Source organism: Acartia tonsa, chromosome 3, assembly GCF_053477335.1.
Source record: "Acartia tonsa isolate MP-2025a chromosome 3, ASM5347733v1, whole genome shotgun sequence".
NCBI lineage: Eukaryota > Metazoa > Arthropoda > Copepoda > Calanoida > Acartiidae > Acartia > Acartia tonsa.
The window spans coordinates 41,552,999-41,574,201 of NC_137262.1; the positions used below are offsets into that span (position 1 = coordinate 41,552,999).

Genomic DNA, 21,203 nt, shown 5'->3' on the forward strand with positions numbered 1-21,203 from the left:
TACATATATCAAGTTTTCTCCATTTTTATTGACAATTGTTTATTGGCTGTACTGGTAATATGTGCACAGTGCACGCGCATTTCTTTAGACAAATGGTTATGGAAAAATCAGATTGTTTTGGTGGCTAACATTTATCAATAGATCACAGATTAATTAGCTAGATAGTAGTCAATTAATAAACAACAAAGAGTGATTTTTTGTGAATCTTAGAATTAAAAAAGTTGATTAAATGATTTATTTAGGACTAAAGAATTTAGAAATGCATAACTTTTATCTATTCTTACTATTTAATACTTTACTTTTGCAGAAAACCACACTGTTACTCGAATTTGAAAATAAAATAGCCTTAAACTATCTCATGACATATTTGTCGCTTCCCTAAAATGGAGAACTTAATGGAGGAATAAAAACCTTTTTACTTTATATAAAAGGATACTAATCTTAATTTTATTTTAGATTGGTCGGGGTTGGACATATGAGATTCAATGGTTGAGCCAACCAAAGACGACAAACAATGTTATCATGGTCACTAGCAAACACAGGTAAGCGATTTAGTCATTAATTGAAAGGCATTATACATAAAACCTTTTTTATATACCAACTTTAGAGACAAAATCATATTCTGGTTTTAATCCAAACCCACCCTAAAAAGAAATTGTAACTTTTGCTGGGGTTAGGTTAGGTTATGTTTGGTCAAAGGATTCCCTGCAGGTGTTTATAATCTGAGGATTGGGTTTCAAAATTTTCCTTTGTACCAAAACCCATAAATAGCAATTTTACTATGAAAATAAGGCCATTGTCTCACCATCTTTATTTATATTGTCTAACTCCAAATGGAAAATTTCCTTTACATCTTATTTTCAAGGAGTATTTGATTAAAGGTTGTCAACTAAAGTAGAATCAAGCGAAGGGAATTCTTAAAAATTACATTAAAGTTTGTTAAATAACCAGATTACTTAGCCTAAAACCGTCTTTGAATATCCCATGGTAAAGTCAATACCTTGTAATGGGAACGCGCGAATGACATAGATTTTGATCACGTTTTCTCAAATTGCGCGATTCCAACACATTTTTGTTTTGCTATTATGTGCGACCGTAGGCTATTTTCTAACTAAATAGTAAAAAACATTTGTACTATTCCACACAATAAGGCAAAAAGATGTTTATTTTAGACAATATATTAAAAACATAGAAAAAGGAAAAGAGAATAATTTTAGGTTTCTTTTTGCCTTTGATATACCTATAATCTCTCTTATTTTATTAAACTCCTCAAAATAAGGAAAATTTTTACGATTTTTCTTGGAGCGAAGCTACCACGTAATTCACTCAGTCCGTCTTTCTTTCATTCTTTGTAGGTGTTATGTAATTTTCTTATCTTATAGATGGACGGCTTAAGTTATGTATAAAGATTCTTCTAATCTAAGTGTATTTTGTGGCTGCTACATGAGATAGAAAGATACTCTATAACTTACTTTGTCCGTCCGTCCTTTAGACCTTTTTTTGCAGATTGTGCAATTTGTGCATCGCAAGTTATGAATGTTATCATCCTTGACGTTAATTGACCTTTTCCAATAAAATATTAAAACCTTACTTAAACCAATTTAAATATTAATATTGAATAATATTTTTACGCTTACGTAGATTCTAAAATGTTTTTTTTTATCAAAGATTAAATAAAAGGAAACCTATAGTATGCGGGAAAAGTACGTTAGAACGAATATAAACGTATGAACAGAAAAAATCCAGTAAGATTGATTAATTAGTAAGGAGTAATAACTAGAAATACAATCTTTTCATTTATAAGGGAAAATTAGTTTTATTTATCGAGCAAACTTACTCCAAAATTTTATTATGTTATCCTACAGTTTTTGACTAAAACAACAATGTTAATTTATTTGAACCGAGACCCAATTCGGATACGCCCCTAGCGGCCTCTAGGGGCTTTTAAAGTGTGTTTGAAGCGGGGGGGGGGGGGGGATAAGTAGAGCCTCACCTTTTAATTTATTTATTTTTCTACGGGCGATTTTTCTTTGGAGGGTGGTGGTACCCTTCTTCAATATAATTTTTAACCTTACCAGGACCTCTGATGAGCTACACTGCGAAGGAGAACATTATCGGTTCAGTGGTTAGCAAGATTCTTCGGCACAGACAAACAGATTTCATCATCCTTGTTTTCTTTTGTTGTAATTCTAATCTTGAAATTAAAAACACCATACGTAAGAAGAAAATAAGGATTATTTGGATTTATTAAAAAAATACACAAAAGAGAAAAAATTACTTTCGAGTATTATTATAAAATATTATAGTGAGCCTTGACTCGTATCGATGAACTTTCCTTCGATACGAGTCGAGGCTCACTGTCTATATCATAAAAATTTCTAAAACTTTATTTACTAATTTTGTTTGCAAGATTGAGTTTTTCTGTTTTTGATTAAGGTGTGCCGTTTAAAGGATGGTGTCATCCTTGTTTAGGTAGCTATTTAAACAATTTAATAGCTTTTCAGGCACGGAACAAGTTAATTTAATTTTTGGGATAGGCGCTGCTTGCTGTCTATATTATGTTGTCCGTCCGTTATCACAAATAAATGGATTGCTCGGCCTGAATAGAACATTAATAATCAAAAGACTACTATGACCACTAGTTTTAATTTTGTAAAATATTAGATCAAAATATATAATACTAACGCCTTAATTCACCATAATATAATGAAGAATGGTAGTTATACTTAGAAAGTGCCACACACCCTAATCAGGCAGAAATACAGACTTTGTTGAATTTTAAAGTATCTCCATTACTTTTTTTTTAATGTGGGGGAATTTTAGAACATACCCTTTAAGATATCTCTTTAATTCCAGACCCGTTACATGTCAAAATTGTGCTATGAAGCATACACATCAGGGATAAGAGGGATAGGACATTTGTAATAATTTGTATCTTAGATCCAACTATTGTAGACAACCAATCCTTTGAATTCCCAACACTTTTCTAAATTATTTACAATGCTTATTTTTGAGTTGTGCCTTGTTTTAACTATAAATGTCGGAAAAATTTATTAATGTCTTTAGTTATGATGCGGTTTTGGCCAAGATTCCTATCTACAACCTCTGAGACAACGAGCCAAGGCTTTATGTTTCAAGCTGCAGTTTTTGTACCTATCCCTGTATCTCTGAGACACGAACATCCAAATGATAGATTTGTAGATATTTATAATTCTGTGCTTATTATCACGTCATCTTTATATTTAAATTGACAACTCTCTGGTTAAAGGGAAACTACGATAATATAATTTTTACTTAAAATAAAATCTTTGAGATGATTCTCTTCTGATAAAAGATATTATTTTTTTTATTTTTTTTGGCAAATAAAAGTATGCAAAATTTGGCATTACAATTTTAACTAGTTAACTATAGCTTAAAATTAAAGATGCTCTCTTTAAAGAGGAATTTAGGACTTTTTAATAAGCCTTAACTTGTTGGCAATTGACTAAACTTATCTTCCTTTACATAATCATTTTTTAAACTGTTTTGAAATTAATTTGATTATTTTACTGAAAAAAATAAACCTTATTTTATGATAATAGATGAAAAAATGAAACAAAATATATAACTATAATCATGGTTGGTTATGGTTTACATAGTCTATTGTCTGTCCACAATAGTTAACAATTTTAGCAACAAACAAGAATAATTACATTTATAATCAGGACACCTTAGTATTTTTGAACAAATTATACCTTCTCTATATGTTTAATTAATCTATAATAAATTATTTAAATAAATAAAAAGTTCTTTGAATATTAGAAAATCAGCAATAGGTAACAGAAATATTTGAGTCTTTGTTTTTTTTTGTAATTTTGCTTTGGGCAATATTTATTTTAAACATAATTAAAGAGCTGCCTTACTCCTGACAACAAAGCAACACTCTTGTTTAATCAACGTTATAATTGCCTGCTTAAATGGAATCTTATTTAGGGGTTAAATTATTATAATCTCAACCAATTGTAATGCACGATCACATAGCAAAATAAATCGAGTTATTGTCGTTTTTATCAAGTGACACTTGCTTTGATTATAACCTTTGTCTGTAAGTTCCAACAGTTCATACCTTAAAGATGAAAACTCCTAAAATCAGATTCTTATTATATTTTTATTTCAGGAGTCTGGATCCTTCAAATCACTTGGAGACATCAATAAGTGTCACAGATACCTTCCCTCACATCATTTATGTCCATGTAAGTGCTTTATAATAGTGTAGCTACTCTTCTATTTTTACTCAATAAGTGCAAAGGCACCTTTCATCATTTTGTTCAAGAAAGTGCTTTTAAATAGTGCAACTACTTTACTATTCTTACTTAATAAGTGTCACAGGCACCTTTCATCACATCATTTATGTCCATGTAAGTGCTTTTTAGTAGTGTAGCTACTCTTCTATTCTTACTTAATAAGTGTCACAGGCACCTTTCATCACATCATTTATGTCCATGTAAGTGCTTTTTAGTAGTGTAGCTACTCTTCTATTCTTACTTAATAAGTGTCACAGGCACCTTTCATCACATTGTTTATGTCCATGTAAGTGCTTTTTAGTAGTGTAGCTACTCTACTATTCTTACTTAATAAGTGTCACAGGCACCTTTCATCACATCATTTATGTCCATGTAAGTGCTTTTTAGTAGTGTAGCTACTCTTCTATTCTTACTTAATAAGTGTCACAGGCACCTTTCATCACATTGTTTATGTCCATGTAAGTGCTTTTAATAGTGCAACTACATTATTTTCTTACTCAATAGGTGTCAAAGGACATTTCATCACATTTTTTTATGTCCATGTGAGTGCTTTTTATAGTGCAACTACTCTACGATTCTTACTTAATAAGTGTCTCAGGTACTTTTTAGTAGCGAGGCTACTTAATTTTTCTTACGAAATAATTGTCCTAGGCACCTTTCATCACATTGTTTATGACCATGTAAGTACTTTTTAATAGTGCAGCTACTCTAGGGACTACTTAGGGAGGGAGGGGAGATTGAACTGATTATTACACTAGTCCAAAAAGTTTTATTATAAGACGTTCTTATTCGTTAGCTCAACATCTTTGGGGACTTTTATTGAATTTTGATTTGGTTGGAACATTAAGTCTGTGTCCAAACCATTGAATAGAAGGGTAATTTTGTGTTTCATCACTATGGATGTACAATAATTTCTCTTTAGATCCCTGAAATGGAATACTCCATGTCCTTTAGACCAAATTTGTTTGTGACAAAAATGTGAATTTAATGAAACAAAATGACTATCAAGCACAAATTTAAACAAAGTGCAAGAAAAAAAGGACAGAGAAGAAAAAATTTGGCATTTAATGTTTAAATGACACCGCTTGTTTGTGCTTAAATCAAATTGAATTTTGTTACTTCCTAAATTAATTAGCATTGCACTGCAAAAATTTTGTACACACAGACAAAAATCATTCCACTTACTTATAATAAGAATTTAAGCATTATGTTGGTAGCTTATTTCAATTCAATTTGACTCAAATATTCAAGGCAATCTGAAAGTATTTTTCCCTATCAGTATCAATGGTTTATGTCAACTATAGAACAGGATATTTTATTTTTAGATTTAGCTCTTAGTACCTAAGGTTTTAGGCTATTTGCCGTCTTTCCCTTACATTTTGAATACAGTGCTTGGGGATGCAGCTGCTAGTATTTAGAATATTCCAAAGAAAATATTGTCAATAACAAAAGTTGCTATTATTTTAAAGAAACTTTTTAATTTTCATTATTTGCAAAATTTTGGTTAATAGTTTAAATTAGTAATATTGGAAAAATCTTTTATAAGAAGTGTCTAAACCTACATGTTTCATTCTCAATTTTATATGAATGACATTATTTTTGCAGGTATTATCAATAAACCTGTCAATTCTGCCTCCAATTATATGAAAAGAAATGTAGGACACATGTCCAAATATTTGTAGAATTATGTTGAAATAGCATTAGTTTGCGAATTTCACTTTGCAACAATTGATATTAGCACATTAGTACACCCTAAGGTGGGGGGGGGGGGGGAGCAGTGTGGAGTGTGAAAACAAATTTGAGACACAGTTTAATCTAATACGGTCAAGGAGCAAAGCTAATATACATTATACAAACTCCAGTTTTCTTGCCAGTCAAAGCTAATAATTTCAATTTTTTACTGTATTTTAGCAGTGATCTAAAGGGATAAGACAATGACCCCATCTGCATGTTACAATTAGTGGTTGAAACATTTGGACACTTAACTTTATGAACCAACCAATCAAAATTCAATAAAAGTCCCGAATGTTGTTAAGAAAACGAATAACTTTATAAAACTTTGGGTACTAGTGCAATATACGGCAATGTCTTCTTCCTCCCTGGTCTAACAACCAGCTAAAAAATTAAACTGCGAAAAAGAGATCTTGTCTTTTAATAGACTAAAATTTAAAAAGAAACAATGTCTTCTTTGGATATGATTCTTCCTTGTTTTTACGTAAAAATATGATAGGAGAGAATAATGTCATGAAGTTGTAAAATTAATGGAGTCATTCCATGTTATTATATGACACTGTGTCATTTTTTCAAAGTAAAGAAAAGGTAAATTGGTTAAAAATGTAAAAAAAATTCTTTTATTAACCTGATTTTTATATGATTAAGAAACAATTAAGTCAGAAGTTCTATATAAAAAATGATTTTGTACAATACAAATGACCAATTATAGGCCATTGCACAGACTAAATTAGCGATGGTAGGCAAGTAAACATTTTATTTGACCAAAGGTAGGCCAGTATTACGTCATTTCTTACAGGCACTTTAAAAAGCTTCATTAAGTCAAAATGAAGCAATAGAACTAAGTTGAAAAATTTTAGAAATGATTTCAGAACATTGTGAATAAAGGAAAAACACAACTGGATAAAATTTGAATATTTTGCTTGTTCCTTTAGTCCTGTTTGTATACTACAGCGCTACCAATTGTTGTGGCTTCACATTAAATTAATAATTTGCCAATATCTTAATTGTTCGACCTACCTTTGATCAGAGATGGTTCTAGGGTTGACCTGTAACAAATAATTACAGATCAACATAGGGCTTTCATAGACATAATATGATAAGTCTTACTATTCCAAAGAAAGACTCTTGAATTCTTTTTTAGTTTGTAAAGTGACAAGTTAAAACATGAAGGACAATTAAACAAAAAAAACAATTATTTTTCTTGGATTCTTAATTAAAAGTTGAAAATTAAAGACTAATGAAATTTCAGTATGTGGGTATGGATTATCACAATGGCATGGATTAAAAGGTTTTGTGCCTAATTTTCTCAAAAATCATTCTTATTCTTACACATGACAAATTAATTTAAAAGTATTTACAGTAATTTATAAGGCAAGAAAAAAATCTTCTAAAAAAGTGATTTTATTACAATTCATTTTAATTTCTTGGTTTCCTAACAGTAAAGTTAGCTTTAGGTAAACACACACACAACTAAGCTAAAAGGAGCGCAGCTGCACGTCAGCCGCCTGAAAGCCCCAGGGAAAACCACCTTTTCACAATTTAAAAATCAGCTAGAGGTCTAAACCTGATGAAATTAAAGCATTACCTATTTTCAATAAAATTTTCAAAGAATCCAAACAGTTTTAAATTTTAGGCTTCATCTCTGCAAACGCGCGGCTGCTGAGCCCTGCTTTTTAGCGTCTTTAGAATCAACAGAAATCTATACTTTGCCCTTTTTATTTTGTTTTGGTTTAAAAGCATCAGTTAAAGTGTATTTTTATTTTATAAAGGGACCTCTAGAGTAACTTTTCTGTACTTAACTTCTTGGTGCGTTGCTACTGGATAATATTATTCTTGTGCACATTAAAGTGTAGCAGACACACACATTACCAAGACACCTCCGCCATATGGCTACAGAAAAAAATTATCCATATCTTTTCACACAAACAAAGAGTAATGTTTTAAGAGTGGTACTTTTACAATCAATCGTCTAATAATCAGTGGCGGAGCTAATCAACATTTCAAATATCAGTCTTTACGTCAGTCTAAAAGCTTCGTTAAAAGTGAAATATAGGGCTTCGCTACTTACTAATGTTTTCTCTATTTTTTTTATTTAAAGTAGTAAGGTTTTTGTTTGTCCCTTTGTATCTCCAACCAATGAACCGATTAAGTTCTCCATTTAGGGAGGTACACATTGCTCCCAGAAAGTTTTTTTTTATGCTACATTATTTCCAAATGAAAGTCTTGGCTGATTGTTTTAGGCTTTATTATTACCACCTCTCTCCACTTCAAATACAGAGCCCATAATAACTATAGGTGAAGCTACTTGCTTAATAAAGTAGGTTTCAATTCAATTTCTTTTTTTAAAATTACAAAGCAATGTAACATGATAAAAAATCTCTCAGAACTTGACATTTAAAATCTGCCACTCTGCAAAAATTACTCTTTTCTGGTTCCCACCGAGTCGTATCCGAATTCTCACAGCCACCATTCGGTTCGTTACTTTTCCTTTCACTCTGATTAAACCCACTTGAAACAGTTTTAAAGGATAACAGTTGAACCGAGTAATTTTCTAATAAAAATCATGATTTGCTGCTTTTCCTTCTTTTAAAAGGATAAATTAAACAAATAAAAGGTGTTTTAACTAAGGAAAGGATTAGTGGAGAGTGTGTGTTTATTTAACTTTTTACCAATTCACTTTGTCTGTCAGTTTTTGTTGTTAATAACTTTCATTTTAATTTCACATATAGTAAGCAATATTAATAATATTTATCCTAATGGAAAGTTGAATACCAATTAGACAATTCAATATAGTCGTTATTTTCAATAAAAAATTGATCTAACTTCATTTTAATTAAACATTTGGGTGCAGGTTTTAGGCCATTTGACATGAATCTCGACTTTTAAGCCCCTAAAGCAAAAAGCCTACAGTTTTGATAAAATAACAGTAGCGCTGGAAAGTGTCATGTGTGACGTCATAAAAATACGTCTAAAAAGGAAGGGTAAGAGGAGAAGTTCGAAAGGAAACCCCTAAAAAAGAGGTCGATAATAGACGTATTTTCATGACGTCTTACATGACACTTTCCAGCGATTCAAAATAACAGCTTCACTACACATGAAAGTAAACGTTATTGTGCATTTAATATGTTTTTAAATGAGCTTATTACGTACAAGAGCTAAACTAAAGAGGTGTTTAATTACAATAGATAATACTTTTAATCCTTTTCATTATTATTTCCGGGGACTGATACTTAAAAAGTGTTATTACGGTCCTTAAAATCTGTTTACACGTGAATAAAAAGTATTAATTAGTTTAAATTTAGATATAAACTAAATGATATGCTGATGGTGTTTTTAAAGTAGGTATTGCTTCCTAAAGTCATGTCATGTTAACTGTTTACGACCATTTTTAATTTTTAAGGTCTAGTCTTATGATAATATGCACACTTAAACAGACAATTAAATAGCATTTATTATTTGTATTACTATCAGTAAACCTATTAAAATACTTAATTATCAATATTTAATGTATAAATGTACACAATTGCAATAAAACATGCAATCTACACAGGGTGTCTGAGGTGATCTATTTTGTTATGCTATTTTGGAAAAGGCATATAGTTTTTACTTCTTCCACCAATTTAAAGTGAATTGTTGTTATTCCTTTAATTATTAAGATATTCAGGTACCTCTAGAGGCCTCTACGGGCTTAGTCGCTAGTTAAATATATTTTAAATGAATAAAGGATAAATTTTGACTCGGTTTTTAAGTGGAGGTTTCGTGATTTTCTTGATTTAAGAAAACAATTATATCTAAATTAGCTAAGAATTTATTATTGTTTTAGGTTACACAAGGAGGTGTGCCAGTGTTGAATGCAGGTGTCCAGCTGAGTGCTGAGTACCACGGACCCAACGGACCTGAAGCTCTAACCTCTGGCCTCCTTCAGGTTCCAGATGATGGCGCTGGAGGTAATATACCTTAGCTTTTTTTAGTTTTAGATTATTATTTTTATTTTTAAGATAAAATAATAGATAAAATTCTGTCTATATTTCTAAATAAAGCTAAAAACCATACATGCAAGAAATTGTCTTTTCTATGGCAGAAAGAAAAAAAGAAAAAACCTAACATAGATATTATCTAAAATGATTAAAATTATTGATCATCTTTCCTTTCAGATCCTGATATCCAATCTGGAGACGGCGTGTATTCCCGGTACTTAACCTGGACGCCAGGACCTGGTGAGATTCACATCACTGTCATGATAACGGATGCCGAAGGCCAGGCATACTCCATCACCCCTGGACCTACCCTATTCAAACAGCCAGCCCAGCTGAAGATTCCAACCTGCTGTGGGTCAAGCGTTCAGGTTCCAATGAACAGGCGTAAAAAGTTGGATACCTTTGAGCGGCTACATTCCACCACAATAAACGCCGTGCCCGCCTACGATCAAGACTTTATCCCGCCATCAAAGATTAGCGACTTTACCGCTGAGGTGCATGGTAACGGTAACATTACCATGTCATGGACGGCAGTTGGTGGCGATAAATTGGACGGTCAAACGGATGTGTACAGGCTGCATTTTAGCAAAAACGTTTCCGAGCTTGTAGTTGAAGAATCTACACAGTTTCTTGAGTTTACAGAATATGGTCTGCCCGGTTCTAAAGTGAGATACAGTGTATCCGCGATAGATACAGCTCAACCGTATCATGGTTATGTGTACATGGCTATTCAGGCCGGCGACATGGCCGCTAATTTTGGCAGATTTTCCAACCTAGTGCTCGTGGATTTTGGTGATAATCCGGATTCATATTCCACTCAGCCTAGCGGCATTGAGTCTATTATAACGGAGGATTGGACACTTATTGGTGGAATTGTCGGTGTGATTTTGATCCTTATTTTGACCCTACTGGCTGTGGTTATATCTGTAATGTGCAGTAAGAGAAGGAATATGGACAAGGGGCTGAAGAAGACGAGATCTAGTGGAGTCAATGTTCATATTCCCAGCCCTTCCAGGTAAAGATTATTTAATTCAATGAAATCTATTCTGTATTTCGTAATATATGTTTTTTTTGGCCCCAAGTTAACCTAAAATAACAAGGACAATCCCTTCTATTATTACCGTAGCAATATTTTATATTAAACATAATACAGTAAATGTAAGAAAAAAGATTGTGTAGATACTTCATCATCTAGACATTATAAGAGTATGCAGAACTATCAATAACTGCAAAGGGTATTCAATTAATTGATTAACTATTAGACGTTCAGGCATAAGCAAGAATAGAGTAGCTACGATACCAAAATAAAATATGTTATTTAATTAGTTGCAGGCCTAGCTATTCTAACAATCAATTCTACAAAAAATCACGAAACCTTTGAAAGTATGGAGGGGGTATATTTTGTTTTTTCATGTAATTGAAGAGGGGTAGGTAAGAAGGGGAGGAAAAGGGGAATAGGGTTGTGGGGAAATTTTCCTTTAGAATTGTTTGTCAGAAGATCATTCCCTTTTCCCTGCTTAGTTGTTTCTAGGGAGCAAAATTAAAAATCTGCACAAACAAAATAATTAAAATATTGTTCAATGGTATTATTCAATTTAATTAAAACCAAAATAATTTTATTTTTATTTTATCTTAGAATTTGAGAATAATTTAATCAATTTGTTGACATTTTAATGATCTTTTCAATTGAAATAATTTTATTTAGTTTTTCAATAAGTTTATTTGAATTTAAAATGAATAAAATCAAATAAACTAAAAATCAATAGTCCAGAATAAAATCAAATAAACTAAAAATCAATAGTCCAGTTAAAAAGAATATAGACTCTCTTAGTTAATAGTAAAGTAAGATTGCTTACATTTTTCTGAAGCTTCCCACTTGATAACAAATAAACATCTACTATATAACTCATTCTCTCTCTCTCTTTCCATAAATGATGTGGTAGTTGTAGGAATTATATGGAAAAAATATGTCTTTTGTAGCAGCTATTTTGTAAACAAATACTATCCTCTATGTTTTTTATTTTTTAGTAAGTTTTTATTGACTTTTTTATCTATGAAAATGTATTTATCCTTGTTTTTCTAATAACACATTTCATTTTACAGATCTGACGCAACTGACAACAGCTACGACTCTGACCACCAGCTGGTGCCGCCTATGAATAAGCCACCATCCAGCACCAGCTTTGCGGCCAACCTGACCCCTACATACTGGAGTGCCTCTCAGCTGCTGAGCCATCATGAGAAGAGGACAGGTAATGAAAAAACACAATTTAGGATTTCTGTAAATCTATAACATTAAAAAAAAAAAAATTAAGGCTGGTAGTTTTATATCACTCTTTCTTTCTCTATTTTTCTCTTTCTTTATCTTTCTTTCTCTATCGTTCTCTTTCTTTCTTTCTCTCACTTTCTCTTTCGTTCTCTTTCTTTCTCTTTCTTTCTCTCTCTTTTTTTCTCTTTCTTTCTCTCTCTTTCTCTCTCTTTCTTTTTCTTTCCTTCTCTTAATTTCTCTTTCTTTATCTTTATTTCTCTGTATGATTGACATTTGATTTTCCAAACTTATTTTGTTTATTTCTTATTTAAATTGATTTCTACAATAATTTCAGGTACCTTGAACCGTGAGAAGAGCAAGACAAGTGGGAGCAGCCAGGGTAGCCATCACACCAACAACAACCAGTACATGTACCAGACAGACATGTACGACGGCTACACCATCACCCCGCTGCACGACGCCCCCAAGGCCTCAATCTACGGGACCGCGGCTGATGTTGTCTATGGCACCACCTACGGCTATGGCGTGTACACTGGACCCCCGGCCAACGTTCATGTCAACGGCGGCGGAATGGCGGATTACGGCGGTATTGTTGTGCCAAACGGACGTACTTCGGTTGTGTCGCCGCCGCGCCACGAAGAGTTTTCCCACCTGGACTACGGCGTGGTTACACAGTCAGATTTGGAGTACGCCGCCAGTGATTTGGCGGATGAGGAGTCAGGCAACGTGAAGCCTAGCGATAATTCCTCCTCCACCCTTCCAACATTTACAAACAGTATTCGTGGCTCAACCCTATCCCTAAATTCAGCCAAAAAGAAAAATATAACTCAAGTCTGAAGGCAGTTAGCTAACAAAATTAAATATTTGTAAAAACTAAGATGAAAAGACAAAACTTCTAGTGAAATTAAACTAAAAAACTGAATGTGATAAACAAGTGTAAAAAAAGTTAATTTTTCCCATCAAAACAATTTAGTAAAAATCAACTTTCAACAATTATAAATGACGTTCATGAAATTTAAAAAAAATATTAATAATTTGTTTTTTTTTTACATGTGAAAAAGGTAGTACATTAAAAGTACTTTCTTCTTTAAGAAATAAAAGTTTTTAAGAAATGGACTATTTAGAATTCCTTAAAATCTATTGATTTTAAGTGATCTTTTTGTATTTTTACAAAATAATATCTTTAGTACTTAGAAATTTAAAGTAACTATGATATTTTATTGTTGTTACTCCTAGCTGCGCTATTTGTATTTGTAACTTCCTTGTTAGTAGCGCAGCTACTCTTTTATTAATGTATTTCGAAACTTGCATTTATGTTAATGTCTACCAAAAGGATTGATCTAGTCCTGATAATATTAATTACAGTATCTACTCTTCAATTAGAGCAGATAGCTGCCTTATTTGTATAGTATAATTTAGTATTTTAAAAACTGTTCTTCCGTATTTGATATTTACCTATGTGTTTTTAAAAATAACCATACAGATATAATTCAATAAAATAAGATTTAAAGATTAATTGATCTTTCAGCGAAAAAATGTTCTTTTTAGGATAAATTCTTAAACATCGAACTATAACTCTCAACTAACAAAAAGCCCAGTTCTTAAATACAGTTTTGAAAAAATATTTTTCATTATTTTGATGAGTTTTTTTGTTGATAAAACGACGAACTTTAGTTTAATAGTCTAACACTATAAATATAAAAAATCCCAGTTTAAATTTAGTTTGAAAATAAATATATGAACAACGAGCTTAAATACAGCAAAACTAATAAATAATAACAATGTTTTTATAGTATTGGTTTAATATCAAGTAATAGTATTAAATTAAAGATTTTTATAGATATAATAAAATTTGTGGTTTTGTACTTAATTTTATCAAATATAAATTATGTAGAATTTTAATATGTAAGTTATTTGAAAATAAATGTTATGTAATAAAAATCACTCTCTTTAACTTATAAAAGCGATGCTACTCTATGATATTGTCCAAAATGTCCATAATCAAGTCAGTAACGTTTAGAGGAACCATTTTATATTAATGAAGACTATAGTAAAGGCTTTTTATAGTGCCTTTAACAATGACGTCATACTGGCCTACCATTGGTCAATTGAAATGCATTTTGTCCTTCCATTGGAAATTTAGTCTTTGTATTGGCCTATCATTGGTCATGCGTATAGTATGAAGTCTTACAAATTCCTCTATACCTGTGCAGTAAGTATGGCTAAGGATCTCTAGCATTGGAAATTAAAAAAAAGAGTTCTATAATCAAGTCCTAAAAATAAATAAAGTTTGTCCATAAACATTATCCTGTATCAAGCAGACTTACAATTTGATTCTATTTTATACATTATTATTCTGATTATTCAGTTCTGACACTCTATAAGTTTTAATATTCGGTTGTCCTACCATTTCAGATCTTCGCGAATCGCTTTTATGGATGTTGTCATCCTTGTTTCGTTAAATGTATAAACAAAATTTGTTTCAAATTAAAGTTAATTCTTGACCGACCATGCTTTCTACCATGTGATACAATTAAATATAAAATTTTAGTTAATTCCTTTCAAAATTTTGGTCTTTTGTTAAATTTTACTTGCGAAGCTTGTATCTATAATTGGTGTGTACGTTCTTACGTATAAATAAATAGATAAATATAATCATTATTACTAGGTTGAAAGTAAATTTGTAAATTTTAAACATTTCTTGACTATTATGTCACTGAATTCAGTTTAATGGAATTGTTTAATTGATTTAAAATGATGCTTTCAATGATGGTTAGACTAATAGACACAGTTGTAAAGCAAAGCATCTCTATAACTTAGAATTATAAGGTTAGTACGTTTATTTCAAATTTATTTACGCCTTTTCTTCATAACTATAACAGCGTTAAACCCATCTGTTTTGTATTTGCTATTTATGGGTCCCCATTTATGATAAACTGAGCTTCGCATTTTTGGAAGTTTGCACCCCTCTTTAAATTTTGAATCAAGAAATTTATATTTTTTATTTAACACAACAAAAAAAAACTTAATTGAATTCTTATAAGAGGTATAAAAGTAGAATTCTTAAAAATTTTGGACAGATTTAACCAGTTAGATTATATAACACTTCAATTGTTCCTTTCAAAAAAATAAAAAAAATATCTTATATTTCGAAGCGAAGCGAATGTATAATTAGCTCATATTTCTATTGTTTAATAGAGGCAAATATTACATAGATTTCATAGTTTTTTGATGTAACAAAATCTTTTACGTCACTAACCTTCAGTCTGAACGTTTTATGCATAAATTGTTAAGTCAAGCATATTGGTATGCTTTTCATATTCTACATTCTATAGGGTTTAGTCGTAAGAAAAGTTTAGATTTTTATATTTCCAACTTCTAAAAATAATTATTTTTCTATTATACAATATGTACATTTTTTGCTAATTTTTCTACATACTGTTATTTGTTGGTTATTTGAACACCCTGTTTCTAAACTTAGCTATATGTACTGAATTATAGACACCCTGTATATATGGGCTTATATCTGCTGTACACCTTACTTTTTATGTTACATATTAAACATGAACATTTTTGTTTATTTTTGTACACCCTGTTAAAAAAATGATACATATGGGCTTAATTTGGTATGCCATAACTTCCGCATCTACAAAGTGTATTTGATTTAAGACACGACACATTAATAAATTTAGTTAAAGATACCAGAAGGATGACAACATCCATGATGCGAAGCTCTGAATCGGTAGGACATTAACTGAATGAGCAGAATATAAATGTATAAGTATGAAAAAAAATAGTTTGGAACAATTTTACAAACTGCTTAAATACTAGATACTGTTCGAAGACATTTACATTTTTTAGGACTTGGTTAAAAAGATGCTTCACGTATACCTTGATGTAATAGGGATCAGTATTCAAAATATTATATGAATATGATAAGCATAACACTTAAAAAATCAACATGTTCCAGGCGGACCAAACCTAATTATAGAAGGTCTTCGCTTTTTAAAGGGGGTGTTTATTTAGGACAAAGAAAATGAGATGGTGAAGTTGAGTGCTGTAGTTACAATTTTCGTTTCTGATAATCTTAAAATGGGATGTACTTGGCGGAAATGATGGTTTACCTCTTATTTCTTGCTTATTTTGATTGAATAATAGGTCAGTCAAACCAACAACAGATTTTCACCCAAAAATATGCGGACTATAATATCTCAGAAATAATAGTATGGCTATTTTGGAGAAAAAATGAGCAACTCTTAAATTTAGGTATTCCGTCAGTGTGTTAGTTGTTATTTGAGTGATCTAAAAAGAAAAGTGTAATATTACGCACTTTCTCCACTAGAGTAGCTTATGACAAGATAAATTAGAAGTAATATTTTTGAAGAAATGTATTATTCTCAATTTTGGTAAGATTTATTGTTATAATATTTCAATCGACTCTTTATTCCCTTAATTCGTGGTGTCATATTTGACTTTCTTTGCAAAGAGAGCTTGGTGCCTATAAACACTGTTTCTACAATATAACAAGCAAATTAAGAGAATTTTTTTGTCTGATTCAGTTCTAATAATTTATATGGTCATAGATGACACCTTATTGAATTGACGCTGTCTCAATTTAAGGTTTTTGGCATTGAAAAATAGTGGTCATGGCTGACACGGAATTGATAAAGCACACATAGAAAGGATTTAAAAATAAATAGATCTGATGTTTTATTTATTATTTAGGTTAAATGCCAGAAAACTGTTTCGAAAATAAATTTGCAACTGTTAATTTGGGGCTTTCACTTTAACCTTTTTCTTGACCACTCTACTTTTATAATTTTGAAGAAAAAAATTTTCTACCACAGAGGGATCAAAATACCTTCGGGGCTCTTTAAACTTTTACTTAACCTAACCTAAAATAAGTTGTAAGGGGTAAAATTATTTTTTTTCACTTTAAAGTAATATATGTTTTGCTATATGATGCATGTAAATTTTGCTCATTTGTGGGATAACCCATAAAATGTTACAATACCTCAATTAGAACACTATTCACAAAGAAATACCAACCTATACATGGGGACCATGCTAATAATATTTTAACAATCTCAATATGGAGATAGGAAAGTGTCATGTGTGACGTCATAACAATACGTCTAAATAGGAAGGATGAAAGGAGAGGTGGGAAGGAACATACCTCAAATATTTCTAGAATAGACATTTTTTGTCCTTTCTTCTTGATTAAGCTTCAGGTCCTGCTAACCACAGGGCCGATTAAGGTCTCCATATACCTAAAGGCCATACCATGGTTTTTAGCTATTTTACAAGGCCCCAATCCCTTAGAAACTAGAGTTTGGGGACTAATTATTATTTTGTACATACATTATATCAGGGGTTTTCTAATAGAAGTCTTTCCTTTACAATCAATGGGAATTTTAAGTTGAAAAGGAGAATTAAGTCTAACGAGACAGCGCAAAATGGCACCCAAAAAATGACGTCATTCGATAAAATAACCAATGAGAGGCGATTATATATTTTATTATTAGTCAATTACAAAATATACTGGCCTCTCATTGGATAACTTTATTGTATGGCGTCATTTTTTGGTGCCATTTTGCGCTGTCTCAAGTCTGACAGACATAAAGTAACTTGTAAATTAGCTTCGCTTTAACTTTCTTCATCTTTTACATAATTTCAAGAATAGCACTCCAGTTTTATAATTCCATTCCCAAATATAATTTCTTCCAATCAAAAAATAGAAGGAAAAAATAAATGGACAATATCGCAGAATTAGAAATTCCTGCTATATGAACCATTTTTAGCCAGGGATATTAAGGGATAAGACAATTGCTAATATATTGGTATAGATCCCCAATGATAATATACAAAATTACTGTAGATTACAAGTACTGATTAAAACGTTTGGACACACAACCTAATGAACCAACCAATAAAAATTTAATAAAAGTCACCAAAGTTGTTAAATCAACGTATAGGAAAATGCTATCGTTTAACTTTGGTGACTTTTGTAATAAACAGCCTAATGTCCCCTTCCTTGCATTTTAGCAATCAAGCTTCTCTATGATAATATCTCCATCCGTTTGTTTATTATTGATTTTGGAGATTTGTTTCTCAGCTGCCATATAAAACTTAGTAAACGGGTTTTACTAATGGATGTAGAATATACGTGGATATTATGAGAGGGAAAAATTGTCGTCAATTTAGCTTGCTAACATGGAACTCATTCAGTCAGTTCGTTCATCCACTAGGAGAGTAGATTATGGGGTAAAGGGGTTGGAAGGAGGGAACTGTTATTTTAGCCCGCTGCGTGTTTCCCTATACTAGAGAACATGAAAATCTGGTGTTAGATCCAAGTTATAATTTATCCATTGTTTACTACTTGTCATTCTGTAAATATATTTCATTGCTGTTAATTTACTTATTCAATTTCATATTCAATACTTTTGTGCTATTGTGGTAATACGACACCCATACGGACAGGCCCAATACAGAGTTGCTTCGCTGTGACTTATGATAACAAACCCACCGCACTAATCCTATTATATCACTATCCATCTCATGACCGCTGTTAACCCTGCACCCGGCGGTCAAACTAAGCCTGCCTAAATGTGGGGAGGGGACTTGAACATGCAACTATCACGAGTCCATCATGCACTTATATAATCGGGAGGCACTGCCTCCCCTTTTACCACCGCTGCCCCCACAGCCTGTCTACCGTCGGGCGCTAAGCCCTAGCGCCCCACACCCCCTTCAAACCTAACTATTGTCATATTTTTGTTGTATATATATAGTAAACATAACTTGTAAATATTATTCAGTTTAAATATATAATTCTGTATGATTGAATCCTGCTTGTTTGTTTGGTAGAATACTTAAAGGCTAGGGCCCGTTGAATCCGAACTCGTTACCCCGTGGGCCGAGTACGCTCGGCTTACCAGAACTTGGTGTCAGCGTGTTTCAATCGAGCCTTACAGAACTAGCCTATTCTACCTCTGATTGGACCCTTTGGCAAGTAAGGGGACAATCAGCCGCCAACTGAGAAGCCAACTGACCCGTGAGACGGCCTTTTTAGGTCGAATTTCCATCATTTTGAACGCAATATGTGGGCCTCTGGCCTACGGCAAGCAGATTTAGCCTGCTAAAAGCGCCAGTTAAGACGCTCTGTCCGTGTCGTGTAGGAGTAGCGCTAGGTGCGCAGCCACGGCAACCGGATAATTTAGCTCAGACGGCTACAAAACTGAGTCTAAATTGGCAAGTGTAGCTGGGACAAGCCCCAGGACACCCAGGCCAAACCTACGAGACAGACAGCTGTGTGCTGGTCTCCCTAAGAAGGCAATGTGTGGCTGCGAAGCTTCAGCACACAAGTAAGCCCTACCACTGCGACGGATAGCAGATTTTGAGCCACAGGCACGGCAGGACGGGACATTCCCTGCCGCTGTCTCCCAGGATTCGAACCCGAGGCGCTGTAGGACGGGCCATTCCCTGCCGCCATTTGTCGGGATTCGAACCAGCGGCGCTGTAGGACGGGTCATTCCCTACCGCCGTCACCCCTCTGAACCTTGCAGGACGGACATTCCCTGCTGCCAGTGCTTCCAGAATCACACCTAGAGCTCCTAGTGATAACAACACATCATTGTGTATAAAAAGTCAACCAAGTGATAAAAATAAATATAAAATTGTTGACTAAGTGATAATTAATAAGCTCTAGTGATTCGAAGCTACAGTCTAAGCCACCATGGTAAGCGATACCACCATAGCTGCGGTGCGGCCACCACCAAAGTTTCTGCCAACCCCAGCCGAACGAGAGGCCCCCTTGTCTCAAGGGCAGGACCTCCACTTCCCCTGCCATATCAGGGTGAGGTTTCCTACTCCTGACCCTGCCCAGCATGTACAGGTTGATGCCATGGTTGATTCTGGCAACCGTGTACCAGGGTCTGCTGTAATTTCTGAGCACCTCATGCACGCGATGGGCGTACAACGCATGTTGATTCCGGACAACACCCAGATCCTGACTGCTAATGAGGAAGGCCAGCCCCTCCAGGTAATTGGAAAATTAAAAGAGTTATATATGGCAGTTTCACACACTCTTATACTCCATCTATACCACGTGACTGTGGTCCGAAATCTCTCCCACCCTCTGAACTTAGGAGGGTATTTTCTCAAGGAGTTCGGAACTAGGCTCTGTTTCGACATGCAACCACCTTGCTTGTGGGCGCGTGGGGAGTTTATCCCACTCCGTGGCGTCCCCATTGACCGGGAGACAGCCGAGAGAGAGCTAAGCTATGAGGGGCCTCTGCCAGGCCCCCTGCCTGAGCAGCCGCGTGTGGTTGAGAAAGGCACACACTGGGTGGACGCTGAGCTCAACGCACACAAGGGCGCTAACCTGCTAGCCATGGGGTTGCCCCCAGTGCCCAAGGTGCCAAGGGAGAGCCTGCCAACAACGTTTCCTGAGATTGCCAGCCCTCCAGAACCAATCTTCTCCTCCGACATTTTTATCAACGGCCAGCCGTGTCCCCCTGGCCCCCTCTACCTGGGACCTCCAGCCAGTCCACCAGCCAAGCCCGAGTCCAGACCCGTCAAGTCGCGGTCTGATGTACCCGGAGCCACACTCAACTCTCAGGCCCCAGCCTCTCCCGGCGCCGTGCCCGTCAAGTCGCGGCCGGACGCCCACGGAGCCAAAGCTGGACCCAGCATTTTGGCCTCTCCCAGCGCCGAGCCCGTCAAATCGTGGCCGGACGCCCCCGGAGCCAAGCCTGGCTCCGACACGTCAGCCTCTCCAGAAGCCGAGCCCGTCAAGTCGCGGCCGGTGGGTCCCGGAGCCAAGGCTGACCCCTCACCAGCCACGTATAGGCTGAGCGCTGTCACTCCAACTGACGGTCAACCACCCCAGCTCCGCACAGCCAAGCGGGTGGTCCTGCCTGGCCGCGGGGTTATGGCAGT

At 34.0% G+C, this 21,203-nt stretch overlaps 2 protein-coding genes across 3 annotated transcripts in view; one reads left to right on the forward strand and one right to left on the reverse strand.

Moving 5' to 3' along the window:
- LOC145314194 (calcium-activated chloride channel regulator 1-like) overlaps positions 1-14,204 on the forward strand; it is a 127,440-nt gene extending 113,236 nt beyond the window's left edge. For both annotated transcript variants that reach the window (XM_080154015.1, XM_080154016.1), the window contains exons 12-17: positions 457-542; positions 4,157-4,232; positions 9,841-9,964; positions 10,172-11,009; positions 12,098-12,246; positions 12,598-14,204. In XM_080154015.1, coding sequence (XP_080010141.1) covers positions 457-542; positions 4,157-4,232; positions 9,841-9,964; positions 10,172-11,009; positions 12,098-12,246; positions 12,598-13,100 — 1,776 coding nt within the window. In that variant the 3' untranslated portion in view covers positions 13,101-14,204. The remainder of the gene's footprint in view (positions 1-456; positions 543-4,156; positions 4,233-9,840; positions 9,965-10,171; positions 11,010-12,097; positions 12,247-12,597) is intronic.
- Positions 1-21,203, reverse strand: part of LOC145314214 (uncharacterized) — a 444,769-nt gene that overhangs the window by 363,790 nt on the left and 59,776 nt on the right. The gene's annotated exons all lie outside the window — the stretch shown is intronic.